The 22,632-nt window shown below is 35.3% G+C and overlaps 2 protein-coding genes across 6 annotated transcripts in view; both read left to right on the top strand.

Moving 5' to 3' along the window:
* The window catches only part of LOC101896979 (ecdysone 20-monooxygenase), an 81,351-nt gene extending 73,719 nt beyond the window's left edge, over positions 1–7,632 (top strand). For 2 of the 3 annotated variants that reach the window (XM_005178726.4, XM_059129147.1), the window contains exons 2-8: positions 595–914; positions 995–1,193; positions 1,247–1,642; positions 1,730–1,898; positions 1,962–2,201; positions 6,723–6,935; positions 7,006–7,632. In XM_005178726.4, coding sequence (XP_005178783.2) covers positions 602–914; positions 995–1,193; positions 1,247–1,642; positions 1,730–1,898; positions 1,962–2,201; positions 6,723–6,935; positions 7,006–7,116 — 1,641 coding nt within the window. In that variant the 5' untranslated portion in view covers positions 595–601 and the 3' untranslated portion in view covers positions 7,117–7,632. Of the gene's footprint in view, positions 1–594; positions 915–994; positions 1,194–1,246; positions 1,643–1,729; positions 1,899–1,961; positions 2,202–6,722; positions 6,936–7,005 lie in introns of those variants that run through there. The other variant, XM_020035138.2, reaches the window with a different exon arrangement.
* Positions 7,633–12,398: 4,766 nt separating this feature from the next.
* The window catches only part of LOC101897155 (uncharacterized), a 31,071-nt gene continuing 20,837 nt past the window's right edge, over positions 12,399–22,632 (top strand). For 2 of the 3 annotated variants that reach the window (XM_005178728.4, XM_059129148.1), the window contains exon 1: positions 12,399–12,775. The gene's annotated coding sequence lies outside the window, so the exon portion shown is untranslated. The remainder of the gene's footprint in view (positions 12,776–22,632) is intronic. The other variant, XM_059129149.1, reaches the window with a different exon arrangement.

Raw genomic sequence — 22,632 nt, 5'->3', positions numbered from 1 at the left:
AAATGGGTGATGTAGGTCCACGTTTCGGTTTAGCCCCCATATAATGGTGCCTCCCTTTTTTCGGTATTTTGGTGATTAAAGCGACATCATTCACCGGAAATGTTTCAAATTCGGTATTTGAAATTCGTAATAGGTACTACAGCCTATGTCAGAAAATTGTCTGTGCAGCTCCACGTCGTCGTATAGCCCCCATATAACGGTACCTCCCGATATTCGGTATTTTGATGATTTAAGCGACATATTTCAACGAATTTTTTTTTTATTCAAGTTTCGCTTTTAAAGATTGTAATGGTTTATGACAAAAGTTGCCTATGCAGGTCCAAGTCGTCGTATATACCCTAATATAACGGCTACATTCGGTATTTTTTTAAATTTTGACAGAATTTTTAAAGGATTTTTTTTTTTGAAAATGTCCAAAATTGTTCCAAATGGTGGAGGGTATTCGAAGATCGGCTCGGCCGAACTTACTGCTTTTTTACTTGTTTCCTTCTAGGTAAATGCTATTCGAATTTTTTGAACATGTCATTCTAAAAATCTAAAATTTTTTAAACTTTTTTAAATTTAATAGCCCCCTATTTTTTATTCTCCTTACAGATTTCTCATGGTTATGGCTTTGATATTATTAATGGCAATTGCCATCCTGCTCGCTTTCTACTGTAACTTGGATTTACGTAAATTTTCTGAATGCTATATCAAACCGCTGCTGCTCAACAAGGATCAACTGAATAAGTTTGCCAATGATTCGGAGGCGTCCATAACCACAGAGACAGACTATTATCATGCACGAGAAATACGACCCAAGGGGGTATTCGATATACCGGGACCAAAGCCGCTGCCACTGCTGGGTACAAAATGGATTTTTCTATTATTTTTTCGAAAATATAAAATGTCCAAACTGCATGAGGTGTATGCCGGTGAGTTCCGTGTCATCCTTTCAAAATCGTTTGATTTTACTAATCCAAACCTCTTTTCATCCTGGTATATTTCATGACAGATCTAAATCGCAAATATGGTGACATTGTTCTAGAAGTCATGCCCTCTGGCCTGCCCATTGTTCACTTATTCAATCGTGCCGACTTGGAAAAGGTCCTTAAGTATCCCAGCAAATATCCCTTTAGACCACCCACGGAAATTGTGGTAACCTATCGCCGCTCTCGCCCTGAACGTTATGCCAGCGTTGGTATTGTTAATGAGTAAGTTTGTAGGTTTGTGAAGGTCCTTTCGATTAAGTCACTCTTCCGTTTAGACAGGGTCCAACATGGCAAAAGTTACGCTCCTCCCTAACTTCGTTCATAACCTCGCCGAGAATTTTGCAAAACTTTTTGCCAGCCCTGAATTTGGTATGTGATGATTTTATTGATCTTTTAAAAGCACATAGAGATCCTCACACGTTTGAGGTTACCAATTTTGAAGATATTGCAAATCTGATGGGTCTAGAGGCGGTGTGCACACTAATGCTGGGCCGTCGCATGGGATTCCTTTCCACGAACACCGAACAGCCGGAGAAGATCAAACAGTTGGCGGCCGCTGTTAAGCAGCTATTTATTTCCCAAAGAGATTCCTACTATGGCTTCGGCATGTGGAAGTATTTTCCCACGCAGACCTACAGGAAATTTGCCCACGCCGAGGAAACCATTTATGAGTAAGTACAGCCGATCGCAAACGATACAAGCGTTTATTGCCCCAGCTCCTAAGAAATCTAGAAAGTAACTTCTCAGTTCATGCATAGTGTGATTTCGGAAATGGTCGACCAGGCTCTGGAAGAGAACAATGCCAATTTCATGCATCACGACGACGATGTGCGCAGTGTATTTCAACACATTTTGGATCTGAAAGATTTGGACATCAGAGACAAGAAATCAGCTATTATTGATTTCATTGCAGCCGGTATTGAAACGGTAAGCCTGAGTTGAGCCCCTATGGAACTGCACTTTAATAGTTCTTCGATTTTTATCTTGCAGTTAGCCAATACTTTGTTGTTTGTTCTGAGTTCGGTGACCGGCAATGAGGAGGTGATTGGCAAAATCCTACAAGAATTTCAGGACCATCGTCACACAATAATACTTCAGGATGCTTTCACCAATGCCACATACACCAAAGCCTGTATCCAGGAATCGTATCGCATCAGGCCAACAGCGTTTTGTTTGGCGCGAATATTAGAAGAAGATATGCAACTGTCGGGCTATGATCTCAAAGCTGGGGTAAGTACAAAATGGTGTTGCAATATCCTTTAGGTTAGTTGGTACCGTGCTAACATGATAGTCTAACAAGACGCTAGATTTCCTTGTCCTATCTACCTCATTTAAAATAAAAAAGTTGTAATTTAAATTTCTCAATATAGGTCTCTTTTTTCGAAATTTTGTAACAATTGTTAAAATATGAAAATTATTATAGATTTCATTTTAGCTACAGCTACAGACCACCTCGTCTGATTTTTATATAAATACTAGCTGACCCAGTCCGCGTTGCCAGCCCGTAGTTTTAGTCTTTAGTGCATAGTTTTTAAAGCATCATAATTCACAAATCTGGCTCACATAACTGACACAATTTTTCATATAAATGATGACTCGATAGAACAGTATAAATAAATACATGTTTCAAAAAACCTGATCCTATTTTTCAGCCAGAGGTTTTAATTTGAGAGTTAAAAACCTAAATAATATAGCATATATATTAAAAAATAACCATCAACTGTTTATAATAGCCCCATGTAAGATGGTTCTCTACCTCCAAAGTAGGCTAAACACACATTTTAAGCCAAATCGATTCGAAAATATAATCAAAACAGTCGAAATATGTAAAATCAGGAGCCAAGAGGTCTTCTACCTCCTTAGAAGCTAAGATGCCAAAAAAGGGCAAAGTCAATTGAAAAATATGACCAAGACCCTGATAATAGCTGAAATCAGAGGACTCCTTCATATAAGTGTTATACCAAAGCATGATCTTATACTCATAATTATTTGAAAGGATGTGTTGTTCTCTCTAAAATCTCAAATTAACAACGTTTGAGGAATTTGAAAGGGGGGCTATATCACAATATAGACCAACCTGATACATATTTTGTACAAATGATTCTTCATGTAAACCTTAGGACTGTACCTATCGTAACTTTTGTGGAGTATAGGGCATAATATTTGAGGCCCTTTGTGTGCTATATCAAATGACCGGGAACCCCTCTTTTGGGATTTTTATTTACCAACAGAAAAATTGACCTACCCCAAGATTGTCTGCGGCGCAGTGTAATTACTGACGTTAGCGCATAGTCCTCGTATAACGTTACCTATGATTTAAGGATACTTTTAAGGGTTCGGAAGAATTTTCCGAGTATATGAATCCTTTTCTTACTATATTTTCAATTCAATCCACTATTTTTTATAGTCCACATATTACAGTACCTCTTCATATTCGGTATTTCATTAACTAAAGTCCCAATAAATTTTGCATTAGTGTTCTCATTGGATGGATTATTTCCATATCTAACAAAATTGAAAACGGCATTTATAGAAAACATGTATAATTTCTCGACTTTTTGCGGTTTTTTCCATAAGAATATTCAATTTCAAAAGGCATTCTGAAACAATTCTATACAGAGGCTTTCCTCAAACTGTTCTTTCGCGACAACGTTTCCACTGTAATTACAAATAACCAAAAGAAACTTTGAGTCAAATCGACCGAGCCGTTCTCAACTGATGTGTTACTATACTTTTTCAATTTTTTTACATATAAATTTAAAAAGTTGATGTGACCAGTTCCTCTGACCCCAAACAGATACCTAGAATTGGAGGAAGAGTCAAGATTACGTCGTATACTAACTGTGGAACAGATATCTTCATGATTTTGGCAAATATTAGGATTTTGGGTAAATCGAAAAATGGACGTAAAATTGGGCGTGGTCACTTTTTCTTTGCATAAAAACTAAAAACGGGGTAGGGCGAACTTTAAAAAAATATCCAAATAGTTCCAGTAGTTCTCAACTGATTTAATTGCCAACGGACACCAATTGGTTTATATACATATAGATTAAGAAGTAGGCGTGGTCAGTTCCTCAGCCCCCAAATTAATACTTAGGGTTGGAGGGAAGGTCAACAGTATATCGTGCAAAAATTTTAAAACAGATATCTTCATTATTTGGCAAATATAAGGATTTTAGATCAATCGGAAGAGTGGGCGTAAAAGTAAAAAGTAAATATTTTTTCTTTAAAAACCTAACTAACGAACGTTTGTACAAAAAATTATGCAAATCGGTCCAGTCGTTCTCAACTGATTCCATTATCAACGAACAAAAATTGATTTTTATATATAGAAGATTAAATATTAAATCGTAGAAAATGTATATATTGAAGCTATATCTATATCTGATCTCATTTTTCCCAAATTTGACATACATGCATCTAGACTAAATTTGATCTTATGTCATAAAATACATCTGATGTTTGATTCTTGAAATTGGACGAGGACGTTTATAGGAGCTATATGTAGACCATCGAATTATAAAGGATACAAGCTAATGGCCCTTACTTCCCGCCAACATTGACCCTTATGCACAACTTTAAGATTCTAGCTTCATTTATTTCCAAAAATAATTCAAATTTCGGACTTGAGCTCAAATTGAATTTGTACAAAATTTGTTCCAAATTTAGTACATTTTAGTAAGTACAAATTTCCAAAACTACCTAGATATCTCAAACCTACACTCCAAGAGTGATTTTATTTTCCAATTTTGATGATACCAGCTCTCTTGGTTCACTCAAATCCAAATTGTTTCAAATTTAATACCATTTAGTACACTTAAGTACAAATTTTCATAGCTACGTACATCATACAGTCCAATAGAAATCTAGTTTTCACATTTCAGGATTACAATACTACCGGTTCACCAGAAATTTAAGTTGTACCAAATTTAGTACCACTAAGCACCCATAAGTACGAATTTCCAAAACTACATTCCTCAGTCCTACAATGCAATAGTAATCTTATTTCCAAATTTAGGGATTCCAACTCTTTTGGCTCTCCCACAGTTTAAATTGTACCAAATTTCCACAACTTCCTCCATATCACAATCCCTCACTCCGCCAATTTGTAGGATTCCAGCTCCACCATTTTAAATTTAGTACCGTTTAGTATATTTCGTATACATGAGACACACTTCCAAAAATACCTCCTACATCGACTCTACTCCTTAAACTTGGTTCCCATTTCAAATTTCAAGTTTTTAGCTCTAACCGTTCACATGATACGAAATGGTAATAAAATCTGGTACATTTTAGAGCTTCCGTACACTTTTATTATATATTATAGTGAGAATTTCCAAAAACCCTTTCGTTCATCTATCATACACTGCATCAGTGACCCTCATTCCAAATTTAAGAGTGCTAGCTCTATTGCTTCTTCAAAAATCTTTTGATACTTTTCGTACCGTTCTAGTACGAATTTCCAAAAACCCAGCCATATCTGACCCATGCGGAAAAGGACTGACCCTCGCCCAAAAATTCAATATTCCACACATCAGATACTCCTCGAAAATACCCCTGTAAAATTTTATCGAGATCGGTTCAGATTAGGATACAGCTCCCATATATATCTTAATTTGATATCAGATTTACCAAATGGCTAATGTCAGCGCAAATGGACTTAATTACCAACATTACGACTGAAATTATCCTAGAAACTAGCACTTCAAATTTGGTGTAAATCGGTTCAGATATAATAACTCCCATATATATATATATATGTTTTATCCGATTTGGGATTTAAAGTCCCTCACAAGCGTAATATGCATTCGACAACAATGATTTTTGTTACCAGATATCAGATACAGCTCTGAAATAAGTGTATCAAATTTTGTGAAGATCGGCTCAGATTTGGATATTAATTGTGCACCAAATAGCCAATATCAGTCCAAATGGCCTAAATTTTGGTATATCTGACCGAATTCAATCTAGAAGCAAGTACGTTAAATTTGGTGAAAATCGTATTAGATATAGCTATGACTCCTATATATGTTTCATCTGATTTGGTTTTTAAGTCCCTCACTTTCGTAACATGCATTTGGCAACAATGATATTTCGTACCAGAAATTTTATAAAGCTCGGAAATACCTTTGCCAAATTCCATCTGAAATCAAACTGTAACTGGTCTAAAGCTAAATGTTGATAGGTTGTATGATCTACTTCGAATAAATTATTTTGTTCCGGTTAAGGCCCCGCCCGACTTTTGACTTTTCCTTACTTGCTTTTTGTTTTGTTGTGACAACATACTTTATAAAAATTGAAATCACTTAAAATCCTTCCGACTTTTAAACGATCAGGACGCATATTGTGTTGTGAACACCAGTAAGTTGTATGATTAGTTATTCAAATGGGTTAGAATTGCAACTTTTTTGAGGGGGAAATGCATTTTCCAACCAACATTTACCTCTAAGCCCGTCACATGCTACTTTTGCGAATATTAGGTCAAGATTAAGACCTGTATTAGATAAATTTTGAAACGCAGACAGAAGCGGATCTTGCTTTATGTTATCTGAAAAAGTGAATAGCTCTATAAACAATTATTCGATAATTATCTCTCTAGGTTTTCATCAAAACTTTTTAATTCGACAAAAAAAAAACAGTTGTAAAAAGCCTACCACAACCATGTTCACATACGTTTTTTTCCTACTCTATAAAAATTTAATTACAACTGAAGGTTCTCCACACTAATAACAAAATTTATTATTCTTCTAGACAGTTGTACTTTGTCAAAACATGATCGCCTGTCACAAGGACAATAATTTTGCAGAGGCCAAAACATTTCATCCCGAACGATGGATAGACAAGGAAGGCAACTTCAGTGTTAACATTGAAAGCTCAACAATAGTTGTTCCATTTGGCATTGGAAAACGTACCTGTCCGGGTAAACGATTTGTGGAAATGGAAATTGTGTTGCTGCTGGCCAAGGTTTGAACAACTCTTTTTCCTCCCAAAGATAAAGAAGAAAATAAAATAATTATTCTTTGTTATTTTGCAGCTCCTGCTTGCTTTCGATATAAAATTCACAAAACCGCTGGAAACGGAATTTGAATTTTTGTTAGCGCCTAAAACGCCGCTAAGTTTAATACTTCGTGATCGTGTTTTTTAGACGGCAACAACAACTCACACCAAAACCACCAGCCGCAGCAATGAAACACAGGCGCACAACTAAAAGTATTCTTCTCTATTATTTCTATTTATTTCTTTTTAAGAGTTACCAGATTGTTTTTAATTTAAGCTAACAAAAAGAGCCAAGGAATCAGAAACGCCCCAACAAATTCACACATTTTAAGTTTAACCTAAAATTTGTAAATTAGCTTAATTTTGTGATTGTGAAGTGTGATGACGTTGCGGCGCCTCTCTTTCTGGCTCAATCATTCATTCCACAACGAGTGCAATCAATATTTTTATTATTTTTTTGGTCAATTCTTAGTTTGTAAGTAGCAGCATTTTTGTGTGAGAGTAACGAAAGACTGTATAACGATATGCAATTAAATGTTATTTATTAAAACAAAAATAAAACGAAAATAAAATATTATTGTAAGCATTACAGAAAAAAAAACAAGAAAACAAAAAAAAAGTATAGCAGTAAATAAATTTATAATAAAAAAAATTATAAAAAAGAGTAGAATTTTTTACTTTATTTTTTAATAAATTTTTTGTTATTTGTTTAACTTTTTACTAGTCACTCGTTCCCACACTCAAAAAACTTATAACCTTTGAAAAAAAAGCAAAAAAAAATACTTATTTTTTGAAATGAGTACAAAATCTCAGCAAATTACCAGCTCTTGGCTGCTATTACTACTTTTATCTTTACGCAATAAATATTTAAGACTACATAAAGAACATATGTCGCTTGAGTATAAATCTAGTTCTGCTGAGTATAAATCTAAATCATGCAGCTACTGCTTAAAATGCAAAATTCATTGGAACTGCAATCAGTGAAATGTTGTATAAAAAGGGGCACTGCAATATCCTTCCGAAAATTCTCCCACAACCTTGGAGATACTTTAAATCGCAGGTCCCAGTAAATGGGGACTATGCCCAATAGAGAGTAATAACACTGTGCCACAACCAGTGAGGGTAGTAAGGGTTTTGTGTATCCTTAACCATACACGCTACTTCGCAAAGAGCTTTTTAATTTTGATAGAGCTTTATGGGTTATATGAAGAATCACTTGTATAATATATGGGTCATGTCTGTCAACGTTTTGGTATGTTAGTCATATTTTTATACCCTCCACCTTCAAAGGAGGATACATTAACTTTGTCACTCCATTTTTAACATCCCTAAATACTCGTCCCGGACCTCATGAAGTATATATATTGACGATCAGCACGAAATTCTACGTCGATTTAACGATGTCCGTATAGTCACCATATAACGTACCTACCTCGGTATTTGCATGGTTTCAGCCACATTTTTTCATGGATTTGTGTTTTTGTAGTTTATAATGGGTTCTAGCTCCGGTGGCAGGTTATGTTTTCCTATAGCGCACATACAACGGCTCGCACCGATATTCGGCATTTTGATAATTCTAGTCACATCTACCCACGATTTTTTTCAATTTCTTATTTAAGACTCGCAATATATAACAATCTTTGTAGCATAAAATTGTCAATATAGATTCCCGTTTTGGTTTGGCCTCCATACAGGGTGAGATAAAACAACTGCAACCAACTTCAGACTGTTGCCATTTCTAAGCCACTTGTCCGACAGCTGTAACAGCTCATTATATTGTTTACAAGCGTACAAAAACATTTTGGTAGGAATTTTCCAGAAAAAAGTTATTCGTGATGGAATTCAAGCGCCACCACAAGTGGCTATCGTTAGAGCACTCCAGCATTTAAATGTGAATAAATATTTTGTGTCTCGTACCATCGCTGGTCACCGTGATACTGGTAGCGTAGCCCGACGCCAAGGAAGTGGACGGAAAAAAACGGCAACATCAGCAAAAATGGTTCGAAACCTACAGAAGCGACTTGATCGAAATCCGCGTCGCAGTGGCCGAAAAATGGCTTGTGAGCTGAAATTATCATATTGAAAAATGAGCTCGGGGTAGAGCCATTGAATTTCCGAACTTACACCACAACAGAAAGAAAATAGACTCAAAAGAGCTAAAGAGTTGATTCGCTTGGCCGAAAGTGGTGAACTGTCGATGAGAAAACATTCCTTGTTCAGCAGTTTGTAAACACACAAAATGATCGTGTTTACTTGCCAAAGAAGTCAGCTGAAAATGTGCACTTTCGGTTGGCCACCAGAACTCTACCGCCGGCCATAGTGATGGTGTGGGCCGCCATAACAGCCGATGGTCGCTCTCCGCTCGTATTGATCGACCGTAGCATCAGAATAAATGCCGAATATTATTGCGAACATATTTTGGAGGGTGTATTAAAGCCTTGGGAATGCAAACATTGTGGCCGCAGACCTTGAACATTCCAACTGTACTCAGCACGCGCCACCCAAGAATAGTTACAAAATGAGGTTCCTCGCTTCATTTCCAGGGCACAATGGCCACCAAAATCTCCGGATACCAATCCGTTGGACTATTGTGTCTGGAGTATTTTGAAACGCAAGATTGGCACTATAAAATACCAGAGTGTCGATCACCTAAGGCAAGCGCTTCGCCGGAAATGGGCTAAAATACCGCAGAGCAACATTCGAGCAGCGTGTGACGGTTTCATTGGCCGTCTGAAGGCCTTAATTCGTGCCAAAGGTGACCAAATTCGAACAAATTTAAACTTATTCTAAAATTTGATGCTATTTCCGACATTTTTTGTTTTCATTCAATAAAATACCCCAGCTGTAAACAACACACATTCGCTCAGAATTTTAGGCACTTATCTAAATGTCTTACTTTCTCTATAAATTATTATGCCCTGCATACCATATGGTAAACAAATGGCACCCGGCTATCATTAAATACATATTAACAGCCTGTTCTACGATATCGAAGGAAATTTTATGCGAACGAAAGCTAGTCACTCACTTTCGTTTCAGAATGCGTTCCACTAACATTCGTCCGTTATTTCGCATAGCCTTACGTGACTCAGTATTGCTAAGTATACCTTTGTAAAAATTAATCGCGAACTTAAACAAAAAAGCGCCAAAATAACAGATTTAAACGCGAACAAGTAAAACAGCAGTAAGTTCGGCCGGGCCGAACTTTGAATACCCTCCACCATTTGGAACAAATTAGAAAATTTTAAAAAAAATAAAATCCATTAAAAATTCTGTTAAAGTCTTTAAAATACCTAATATCGGAAGGTGCCGATATATGTGGGGGATATACGATATTGTGGACCTATTTAGACAAATCTATGTCTGGGGGTAAAATACTCACAAAGAACTCCTTGTGTGGATTTTCAAACCATTCCATTGAAAAATGTGGCTAAAATCATAAAAATACCGAATATGGGGAATAGCGTTATATGGGTCTATACGATATCGTGGACATATTTAGATAATTATCTTTTAAGAGATAAAGTACTCACAAGGAACTCCTTGTGTGCATTTTCAGATAATTCCATTGGAAAATGTGGCTAAAATCATCAAAATCGCGAATATGGAGAGGTACCGTTATATGGGGGATATACGATATCGTGGACCTATGTAGACAATTTTCTTTCAGGGGGTAAAGTGCTCACAAAGAACTTCTTGTGTAGAATTTCAGACAATTCCGTATAAAAATGTGGCAAAATCATCAAAATGCCGAATATCGTGAAGTGCCGTTAAATGGGGCTATACGATATCGTGGACCTATATAGATAATAGATGTATATCTTTCAAGGGATAAAGTACCCACAAGGAACTCCTTATGTCGATTTTCAGACAATTCTGTTGAAAAACGTAGCTTACATCATCAAAATGCCGAATATCGGGGGGTACCGTTATATGGCAGATATACGATATCGTGGACCTATATAGACAATTCTCTTTCAGGGGATAAAGTACTCACAAAAGGCTCCTTGTGTGGAATTTCAGACAATTCCATTCAAAATTTGGCTAAAGTCATCAAAATACCGAATATCGGGGGTACCATTATATGGGGGCTATACGATATCGTGGACCTATATAGATAATTCTCTACCAAGGGATAATGTACTGATATGAATCTCCTTGTGTGGATTTTCAGACCATTCCATTGGAAAATGTTGCTAAAATCATCAAAATACCGAATGTCGGAGGGTACCGTTATGTGGGAGCTATACGATATCTTGGACCGACATAGCCCATCTTCGAACTTGACCTGCCTGTAGGCAAAAGACAGATCTGTGCAAAATTTTAGCTTCCTATCTTAATTCGTTTTGACTCTAGCGTGATTACAACAGACGGACAGACGGGCGGATGGACAGGGCTAAATAGTCTTAGAATTTTACGCTGATCAAGAATATATATATACTTTGTTGGGTCTAAAATGATTATTTCGATACAAACAAATATACTATGTATGGTGGAGGGTATGAAAAGCTGTAAAAAATACAACCATACGTAGGCCAACGCCTGAACTGACAGTTCAGTTGTAAGCAAGCAAATTGTAAATAAACAAAAAAATAACATTCCGAGATTGTGTTCAATTTATTTGTGTAAAAAAAAAATTAATAAATTAATATTTCTGTTGCCCCATATTTTATAGATGATGTGAAGTTGCCTATTGTTTCCAAATATTGGCAATCCTCTGGCGAGGTCAGTATTCTTCTCCATATATTCAGCTACTGCCCGCGGCAGTGTAGTATATGATTTTTAGTGCTGGAATTGAAGAAAGAAAAATTATACTTGTCTTTATTATTCTTACTTAACTTTTTGTTTCCATTTTCAATCTTAGCCATATTTATGATTAAACAATTCTCCTGAGTTGTAATTAGACAACATCAATCACACAAGTGACTAATTTTGACATTTGTGCTCGCATGCGTGCAAAAGAAAAAAGATAGTGGGACGCAAAATTACACTGAAATGCTTACGTTTTCGTTCGCTTTGATGGATTTTAGTGGAACAGAAATCAGCCATTTGTCGTATTAAAGGCGTGCGAATGTGTTCTTTCGAAATCGTGGAACAGGCTGTAATTGAATGAAACAAAAATCGCTAGCTTCGCTTATAGAAAACATGTGATTGACATCACTGTTTAAATTCTCGCTAAGAAACCATCCCTAGATGACGCTACCTCGTTGGTTTTTGGCTTTGCTAAACTCGATACATATCAAAGGTAGAAACTTTGGAAATGTACAACAAGTGGTTGTGAATGTTGCTAAGGAAACCATCCGTTTTAAAGAGAGAAGTCAACTATTAAAGAGAGTTTTCATATTTACTATTCTCTTCGGGGAGCATGTCTTCCAACAAGAACTAGTTGACAGCCCCAAAAGTCAAATAGTTCAACACATTCCAGTTCAGTTGATTTTTGAGAGCCGTAGTGAACGCGTGCGTGGTAAACGTTGTACGGATAACGAAACGAAAACAGAAACGGAAATTGAATAGAAAAACAAACAAATATTTGTTTTGTTGATTAACAGTGAACGAATCAAAAATAAAAATAACGAATTTTCAAATAGTTCATTTAATTTGAAAAATATTTTAGAAAAAGTGTGAATTATTTCGAAAAGAAGCACCAATAATTTCTATTAACAAATTCTAAATAGAAAAATTAAACATTAACGTTCATTGACAGCACCATAACCGTTATATGTTGAATGCATTTTTATTAAAATTTCAAATATAACCAAGACACGGTTTAATACCACCAGCAACGTGACCAACCTCTCAAAAAAAATGTGTGTAACTAATTTGTTTTTAAAAACAATAATAATATGAAATAAAACAAGTTTTTTTTTGTTTCTCTATTTTACTTTAATTTATTAATATACCTATTTGTGTTGATATTTTATATTTTGAATTTCTAATTTATCTTGCACTCAAATAACCATCCATTGACAGCACTTTTTTAAAACCTGTTCCTCGATTTTTTTGTTTAAAGGAATTTATTTGTTAATTGTTTTGTTGTTGATTTCATCTTTGATGTTGTAGTTAATAACGTAGTTGTTGTAGTTTTTCTTTTGAACTGACAACAAATTGCAGTTTGATTATAAAGTATTTAACGATCATCATCTTACATTACAGTTGACTCAGAGAGGTAACATTTTGATTATTATTTTTGATTATTACGAGTCATATTTGACAGGAAAAAAACTAATGAAATTATTTGGAATTTCTGCAAGTTGTTCTTAAGTACACAAAGCTGAATATATAAACTTGGCTAAGTAAACATAACAAAGTTATGCATATATGGCGCGCAATGTATATTCTGAGCCAGGGATGGGAAGTTCAATATATTTTAACTTTTTAATTTAATGCTTTTTTAATTGTATTCACAATGTTATTATTATGAAATTATTTGTAATTCTTGCAAGTTATTCTTAAGTACACAAATCTGAATATACAAAGTTGGCAAAGTAAGCATAACGAACTCATATGGCGCCCAATGTGCTTTCTAAGCTAGGAATGAAAAGTCTGTATTTTTGAAATTTTCAATTTAATCCAATTTTGTTATTTTTGTTATAGTCATTATCATTTTTTCTAAGCTATGCATCTATTTTGAAAATTGAAGTGAATATATGTTAAATTTCGTCTGACAAAAACCATAAATTCAGCTGAGATTTTATGATTCCACTGCGATGAAAATGTCTATTGTATACAAATAAATTGAAAAATGTGACTTACGACCCCAAAATACTTAAAACTGTTATTACCAGTACAAACCTGTCGTTTAACTAATTACGAATACTAGCTTGGATGGAGAATGGAGCCAGGATCTGCAAAGTCACTACACTGTGTGACAAAATTCAATACATAATTATAGAAAAATCCTGAATATTATGAAAACAAGGAAATATGTGAATCAACGTTTTGAAAGTTTACATCGCAAGCTAATTTAATTAGAGGGGGCAAGTTCTCCTCAACACTTTTTGAGTATTTTCCATAATATGGTTAAAAACTTCCTTTTTAACAGGATCTTAATATTCAAAATATTCTACAAATGTATTGTTAATAAAGGTCTACTTTAGAAAACCCCCAAAAGGGCCATTATATAACCTTGACCATGTATAAAGGTACCCCAATAGTTTGAGATATTTTTTCCGCAAAATTTAATATAGAGCTTTGAAAATGTATAGAGAGTTTTCGATTACTTCAAGAATCATTGGGTTCAAAAAATCGATGCATTTTTTTGGGACAGTCCATCTACAGGTGTAACCCTGATTTCAAGGCCTTATAGATTTTAGCTCTTAGTTCATATTATATGAAAAATGATGAGAATAAAATTTCAAATGTTCAGATCAATGTAAACAAATAACAAATAAAAAAAACTGTTAATACCTTTCACCATTTGGAAGAAACTTGCAAATTGTTTAACCAGTAAGGAAAAGTCAAAAGTCGGGCGGAGCTGACTATATGATACTCTACACCACTGTGCATATTTAGTAGAATTCCCGTAACAAAAGAATTTTAATAAATTCCATCATATGTGAGATACAAAAACTGCAATAAAGTCAAACGCCATTATTTTTCCTTTTTTTAAATTTTATTGAATGATAGCAAAAAATGTCGGAAACGGCATCAAATTTTAGAATAAGTTTAGATTTGTTGGAAATGGTCACCTTTGACACGAATTATGGCCTTCAAACCGGCAATAAAACCGTCAAACGCTGCCCGAATGTTGCTCTGCGGTATTTTGGTTCATTCCCGGCGAAGCACTTAAGGTGATCGACATTTCGTTATTTTTAGTGGCAACCTAGCTTTCCAAAATACTCCAGACACAATAGTCCAACGGATTGGTATCCGGAGATTTTGGTGTCCATTGTGTGCTGGAAATGAAGCGAGGAACCTTATTTTGTAACCATTCGTGGGTGGTGAGTCCTGTTGGAATGTCCAAGAACAGCGGCCAAAATATATGCGTGACCTAGACTTTCATACGCCCTCCAGAATATTTTCGCGATAATATACGACAATTATTCTGATGCCAGGTCGATTAATACGAGCGGAGAGCGACCATCGGCTACAATGGCGGCCCACACCATCACCATGGCCGGCGCTTGAGTTCTGGTGGCCAACCGAAGGTGCATATTTTCAGCTGACCTCTTTAGCAAGTAAACACGATCATTTTGTTTGTTTACAAACTGCTGGACAATGAATGTTTTCTCATCGGAAAAAAACCAAATTCAGCAGTTCACCACTTTCGGCCAAGCGAAGCAACTCTTTACCTCTTTTGAGTCTACTTTCTTTCTATTGCGGTGTAAGTTCTTGCACTTTTTGGAATTTCAATGGCTTTACCCCAAGCTCATTTTTCAATATTTGCCGAATGGAATATTGCGATACGTTCAGCTCACGAGCCATTTTTCGGCCACTGAGACGAGGGTTTCGATCAAGTCGCTTCTCTACTTTTCGAACCATTTCTGCTGATGTTGCTGTTTTCTTCCGCCCACTTCCTTGACGTCGGGCTACGCTACCAATATCACGGTAACGAGCGATGGTACAAGACACAAAAGATTTATTCACTTTTAAATGCTGGAGTGCTCTAACGATAGCCACTTGTTGTTTTCCAGCCAAATATAAAGAAATCACACTATCACGCTTGAATTCCATCACGAATAACATTTTTTCTGGAAAATTCTCACCAAAATGCTTTTGTGCGCTTGTAAACAATATAATGAGCTGTCACTGGAATAATTTTAACAGCTGTCGGACGAATGGCTTAGAAATAGAAGCAGTCTGAAGTTGTTTGCCGTTGTTTCATCTCACCCTGTATATGGGCTTATACCAAAACTAAGTCCTATTTTCAATACCAAAAGTTCTGCAGACCTAAAAGAAACAGACTGACGGACATCGCTAAATCGACATAGAAATCTATGCTGATCGCGAATATATATTTGTGTGGTCTGAAATGTATATTTCGAGGTGTTACAAACGAAACGATAAACAAAATACGCTATGGTTGATGGTTCAACGACGTTCTTGAGTTAAGGGTCCAACTTTTTGATACTATACAATATGGTTATAATATGGAATATTTAGTTCCCAAAAACAAGTTTTAGTTCGTTTGGTTGAAAGTGGTGAAATAAGTGTACTATATTGAAAATTTTTTGGAATAAAAAATTATGCCTAGTATGAACCCTTGTATCAAATATTGCTTATAAACAGTAAATTGTGACCAAGACCTTCAAAATATCGAAAATCTGATGGTTCTGGCTTTAGAAAAGCCACTAACATTTAGAATCTTTTTGGAGGGGAATTTAGGCCTAATCAGAACTCGAAATATGAAAATGCGTCTGAGTAAGTACGAAATTGTTGCTGAATGCTTCAAAATACCAAAAACCGAGAGCAACCGTTAATGGGGATTATAATCGATAATACCCATTGGTGTCTAGCTTGGTTTCAGCAGATTGACAGATAGACAGAGATCCTTAAATAAATTAAGTATTTCATAAGGGATCCCCGACAAATGTTTCGATGTGTTGCAAACGGAATGACAAATTTAATATTCGAAATGTTATTTTGGATATTTATAACCTCCCTGGTACGTATATGACTAATATTTCATGCTCTGCGACCTGCAAGTACTTCTGAAAGTATAAAAAAGTTGGTCTATTAATACGGAGTATTTAACATGGCCATATTTTCATAAATAGAACGCCCGTAGAACATATGTAAAATTATTTAATTCTCTTCAATATCTTGGAGGTGTAAATGCAAATTAGATACCCAATATCTATTATTATGATAAACTAAAGTTACTTTTAATTACCTTATTACGATAAATAAATTCAGGTGTAGGCACTGAATGCCAAGATTCTACCTCGCATCCGTAAAAGGTCTGGAATTACAGCAGTGACATAGGGTGTAAACCACAAACGATTACAATCGATGGGATGTTCTCTATTATTTTCAACGCCACTAAATGTAGGTGAGAGACAGAGTTGTTGTTGTTCAAGGTCAAAATCACCCGACTTTGTGTTGTTGTTTATTTTCACAAATGCAAATTTTGTATGAATGAATGTGTTTGTTATAAGCCATATAGACAACAACCATATCCGTAGTAAAAACAATAACAATTTCAATGTTAAAATACTTAAATGACAACTATTATTTACTTCTAATTGACTGACTAAGTGTTTTTCAATGAATGGTTGGTTATCGGCTATCGCCATTGTAAGAGAACCTTAGTCAGTATCTGAGGCAGAGAGGGGATTTTTCCAATCCAAAGGATAAAAAAGGCACAGGTTATTGGTGAGGTGGTAAAAGGGTCGCGTGATTGTAATTGGAAACCATGAAACTACAACGACAACAACCACCCTGAGCTTCCTGCTATGTCAATCAAAACAATGTTAACCGCCACACATGGGAAGACAGGGGAGTTTTCCATCATTCATTCCATTGGCATGACCGGTAATAATGTTTTATAAGCTCAGCAGCTCATTTGATATTCCCAAAATGATTCATAAATCAACGATTTCTAGAATAACACAACAAAAACAACAATGAAGAAGAAAATGATTAGGCAATAAAAAATTAACATCAATAAAACAACGAGCCGTGTAAAAAAAAATAAGTAAAGTTATGTGAAAAAATGTATTTAATTATTTGGGTGTGCATGTTTGAGTTAGTATGCATGTGTGGGTCTCTGTGTTTATGTATGTTTATTTGACAAATTAGGGTGTGGCTGGCAGGCTGCCTCGATGGCTAATTGTTTAGGTGTCTTGTTAACGCAGAGATGGATAACGCTGACAATCAACGATATGCAACGTTGTCTAGACCATGTCGAAAGTGTTAAAAAGTTTGGAAAATAGTCTGTACTGATGTTGAAGTTGTTCAAAAATGCCATGAAAAACAAATAATTGTTTACACAACTGCTATTAAATGGTAAAACAACGACAAATTTCAAGTCTTTTAGGTGATATAGCTTAGCTTCTATATTTATGTTGTTAAAAATGCGACTCCACAAAATTGTGCCCTTTGTAGAGTCAAAGCTATTTTCTGTTTGGAGATAGCAATAATATATAATTACAGAATTGTTTGTGTTGTGAATCCTATGTCCTACAATAAGGTATAATGCCCAGAGCTGCAGGCAAAGTTAAAATGAAACAAGATAAAAAGTATCAGTCGGTGTTGCCAACAGTTGTATACCCTCAGCCGATGCTCGATTATTTGAATACATTCTGACTTCTGTTATGATTATTCAAATTGTTGACCCTCTATTGTGCAGGTTCCGAAGGAATGGGCCAATATTGTCCATTTCGTATCGGACTTAAATAAATATATTATAAATATTGTGACGTGCCAGGTTTGAACTATATCGACTACTTCCTTCAGTTAATATGAGATATGTGATATTTTTCAGGAAATGTTAAAATGTGCGTGTGGTATTAGATATAGTCGACCAGATATTGTCATGTAATACAGATAAAAATATTGGTATGTGCAAAATTACAAAAAGAAACATTTGTATCCGAATTTTTGCGATATTATAAATTCCATATTTATCTCAGATTTCTGTTTGAGAGAAATATTTCGATGCAGCAAGTTGTAAAGAATCGTTGATTTGTTTCGCAAGTTATGAAAGATAAAAGTATTGCAAATTGTGACCCTTTGTGGGTTAGGTACCAGAAGCGGCAGATATATATATCATTTTCACAACAGATCTTGTGTTAGCAAAAATAATTGTATGTGTGAATTTTTTAAGAGAGTTGAATGCTTATTTCGCTTTCTTTCAGCATTTTGTTTCTTAAAATCTTGAAGACTATATGGAGGAGGTACCAGAAAAAATGGTCGATATCTACGATTTTTATAACAGATCTTGTGTTGATGGAAATATTGAGATGTATCCAGTTTGGATGAAATCGGATGTTAATTTCGCGTTTTATGAGAGCTTCAATTATTTAAAATTTTCACAGCAGATCTTGTGTTAGTAGAAATAATACGATATGTAAAATATAAAAGGAACCGGATGCTTATTTCGGATTTTTTTTATCGTTTTGGTTATTCAAAACTTTGACCCTTTGTGGGGGAGGTACGAGAAGGAATCGTCCGATGTCCACCATCGTTATAACAGATCTTATGTTGGTGGAAATATTGAGATGTACCAAGTCTGAATAGAATCGGGTGTAAATTCGATTTTTATGATCTTCATAGATATTCAAAGGTTTGAGATAATTCTGTTGATAATGTTGCTAAATCCTTAAAACACCGAATATAGTGAGGTACTATTATATGGATAGAAAGTAGTACCCATTTAGAATTCTGAGTTACTAATTTAAAATATTTCTGGTGATAAGTGTGGCTTATATTACCAAAATACCAAATTAAGGTGTACAGTCTCATAGGGACTATACCTTAACTTATACGAATTTTTATTCAGAAGTATGTCTCAAACCGCCAATACACCTTAAATCTGGCGGTATAGTCAAATGGGGCCTATATCAAAATGTAGACCTATATGACTCGTTTTCAAAAGTCGACGGGACCAACTATATAATACCCTACAGTAGACCTCCCGTAACAAAAAAAGTTTATAATGAACTATATCCAACTCGAATCGATTTTAACAAATTTGACGAAGGCGTGTGTACCTCTTGTATCAAGTAACATTGCTGTGTAGTGCATGATATGACTTCGATAAGAATTGCATTAAAGCAGTAGATATACCGAACCGAGTTTCACCAAACAGAAAAATTCACATGTGAGGGACTTTAACACCAAATCGGATGGGAGATATAGCTATATCTGAACCGGTTTTCACAAAAATTTGAAGTACTGAAGTACTTCTGGTCTGAATTCTGTTGGAAGTATCAAAATTCAGTCCATTTGGGCTGATATTAGCCATTTGGTGCACAATAAACCTGATATCGGATGAATATATAAATGGGAGCTATATTTAAATATGATTAGATCTCGATTTGACAGAGGTATTTCTGGGCTGTATCTGATATCTGGTACCAAATATCATTCTTGTGGAATGCATATTACGAATGTGAGAGACTTAAAAGCCAAATCGGATGAAATATATATATATATATATATATATATATATATATATATATATATATATATATACATTGGAGCTATAGCCATATCTGATCTGATTTTCAACAAATTTAATGTACTTGCTTTTAGACTGAATTCGGTCCGATGCGCCAAAATTCAGGCCATTTGATCTGATATTGGCCATTTGGTGCACAATTAAATCGAAATCGGTTGAATATATTGGAAAATTTCATCTCAATCGGATGATAAATGCGACCTGGTCTATCTAGATTCCTTCTCCATATTAAAAACAAATGCACAAAGACATAATACCCTTACCTAAAATGCATCTCAACAGATTTTCATCAACCTACTTCATTTCATTCGTTGTCTAGTGTGATTTTCACAGACGGACATGGCTAAATCCACAATTGTGGGTTCTAAAATGCTTATTTGGAGGAGTTACAAACGGAATGACAAACTTAATATACCCTTCATACTATATAACAGGTTAAAAAGCAATAAGTTCGGCTGAGCCGAACTTTTAATACCCTCCACCATTTGCAACGTATTTGGAAATTTTTAAAAAATAAAATCCTTAAAAAATTCTGTTAAAATTAAAAAAATACCGAATATAGCCGTTATATCGGGGTCTATACGACGTGGACATACATAGGCATTGTTTGTCATAAGCCATTACCATATTCAAATTCGAAACTTGAAATAAACGGTGAATAATGTAGCTAAAATCATAAAAATATCGTATATAAGGAGGTGCCGTTAAATTGGAGCTGTGCGAAGACCTGGACCAGCATAGACAATTTTCTGTCACAGGCTGTAGCATCCATTACGAACTTCAAATACCACATCTCAAACAATTTCGGTGGGCATTGTACCTAAAATCGTCAAAATACCGAATATAGGGAGGTACTGATATATGGGGGCTATACGAAGACCTGGACCCGCACAGACAATTTTCTGTCACAGACTGTAGTTCCCATAACGAACTTCAAATACCAATTTTGAAACAATTCCGGTGATTAATGTCGCTAAAATCATCAAAATACCGAATATAGGGAGGTACCGTTATATGGGGGCTATATGAAGACGTGGACCTGCACAGACAATTTTCTGTCTTAGGGTGTAGTATCCATTTTGAACTTCAAATACAAAATTTGAAACAATTCCCGTGAATAATGTCGCTAAAATCATCAAAATACCGAATATAGGGAGGTACCTTTTATGGGGGCTATACGAAGACGTGGACCTGCACAGACAATTTTCCGTCTTAGGGTGTAGTATCCATTTTGAACTTCAAATACCAAATTTGAAACAATTCCCGTGAATAATGTCGCTAAAATCATCAAAATACCGAATATCGGGAGGTACCGTTATATGGGGGCTATATGAAAACGTGGACCTACATGGCCCATTTACGAACTTAACCTGCCTACTGGAAAAATAAACATGTGTGCAAAATTTTAGCCATCTATCTCAATTCATTCGAAAGATATCGTGATTACAACAGACAGACAGACAGACAGACGGACAGACAGACAGACAGACAGACAGACGGACATCGCTAAATCGACTTAGAATTTTACGCTGATCAAGAATATATATACTTTGTTGGGTCTGATATGAGTATTTCGAGGAGTTACAAACGGAATGACAATGTTAATATACCCTCCATAGTATGGTGGAGGGTATAAAAACGCTGAAGCTCAGTCGCCCGTACATGTTAGACTTCTGACCAAAAAACATGACTTCGAATTCATTTCAAACACCCTGTTCAACACACTTTCAAGAATTCTTCTGACTGTGTCTTTTCTCATTTGTTTTGAACCTTTTTTTCTGACACACATTCTATGGCTGTTTACTTTTTATATCAACAACATTTCCAATAAACGAATGTTTTTTTTTGATATTTTGGGCTAGGTAAACACGCATTTTTCTTCAGTTTTTTTTACCCACTTTTGTTAAAATATTTTAACAATGCAACGAAACCGGTTCGATATTAATCAATTGCTTTGAAGACTGGTTCATTGACTGTTCGTTCGTTCGTTCATCGTATGTTTGGTTTTTTGATTAGTTAAAAACTTCTCAGATTAAAGCGACATACATTTTAACCGTGCCCTATTATTAGGTATGTAAATTAAATTTACAAAATCGAATTTATCACTTTGGGCTGTCGACGAAGAAGTCATAGTCGTTATAAAGGCAGAAGTGACTAAATCGATTTGGATGAAAATACTGACGCAACGAAAATTTCCTGGTGTTAGCTTTACTATTCCCAGATTGCTTGCTGTGAACCTCTTTGTCTATGCTGGGATCGAACAAACCGTCAGACCGTGGCTCTGTTTGTTTATTCAAAACGCCATCCACTGAAGTTTTCTTTAGGTAACATCAGAATGCAATAATTACAAGGTAGGACAGGGTGGTTACAATTGAGAAACACAACTCTGAAGCTAGAATCTTGTAACTGCAAATTTACTAATAATAAATGCAACAAGTTGGTTTGTTTATTTGATATCTTTGCACAACATTTAAATTTAAGAGAAAATTGCAAAAAATGATCGATAAGGCAAGGATTAAATAATAATATGATTGCGCTTTT

The sequence above is a fragment of the Musca domestica genome, unplaced genomic scaffold, assembly GCF_030504385.1.
Source record: "Musca domestica strain aabys unplaced genomic scaffold, Musca_domestica.polishedcontigs.V.1.1 6, whole genome shotgun sequence".
NCBI lineage: Eukaryota > Metazoa > Arthropoda > Insecta > Diptera > Muscidae > Musca > Musca domestica.
Note: the sequence above shows the minus strand (reverse complement) of the source record. Positions and strands in the feature narration are given on the sequence as shown.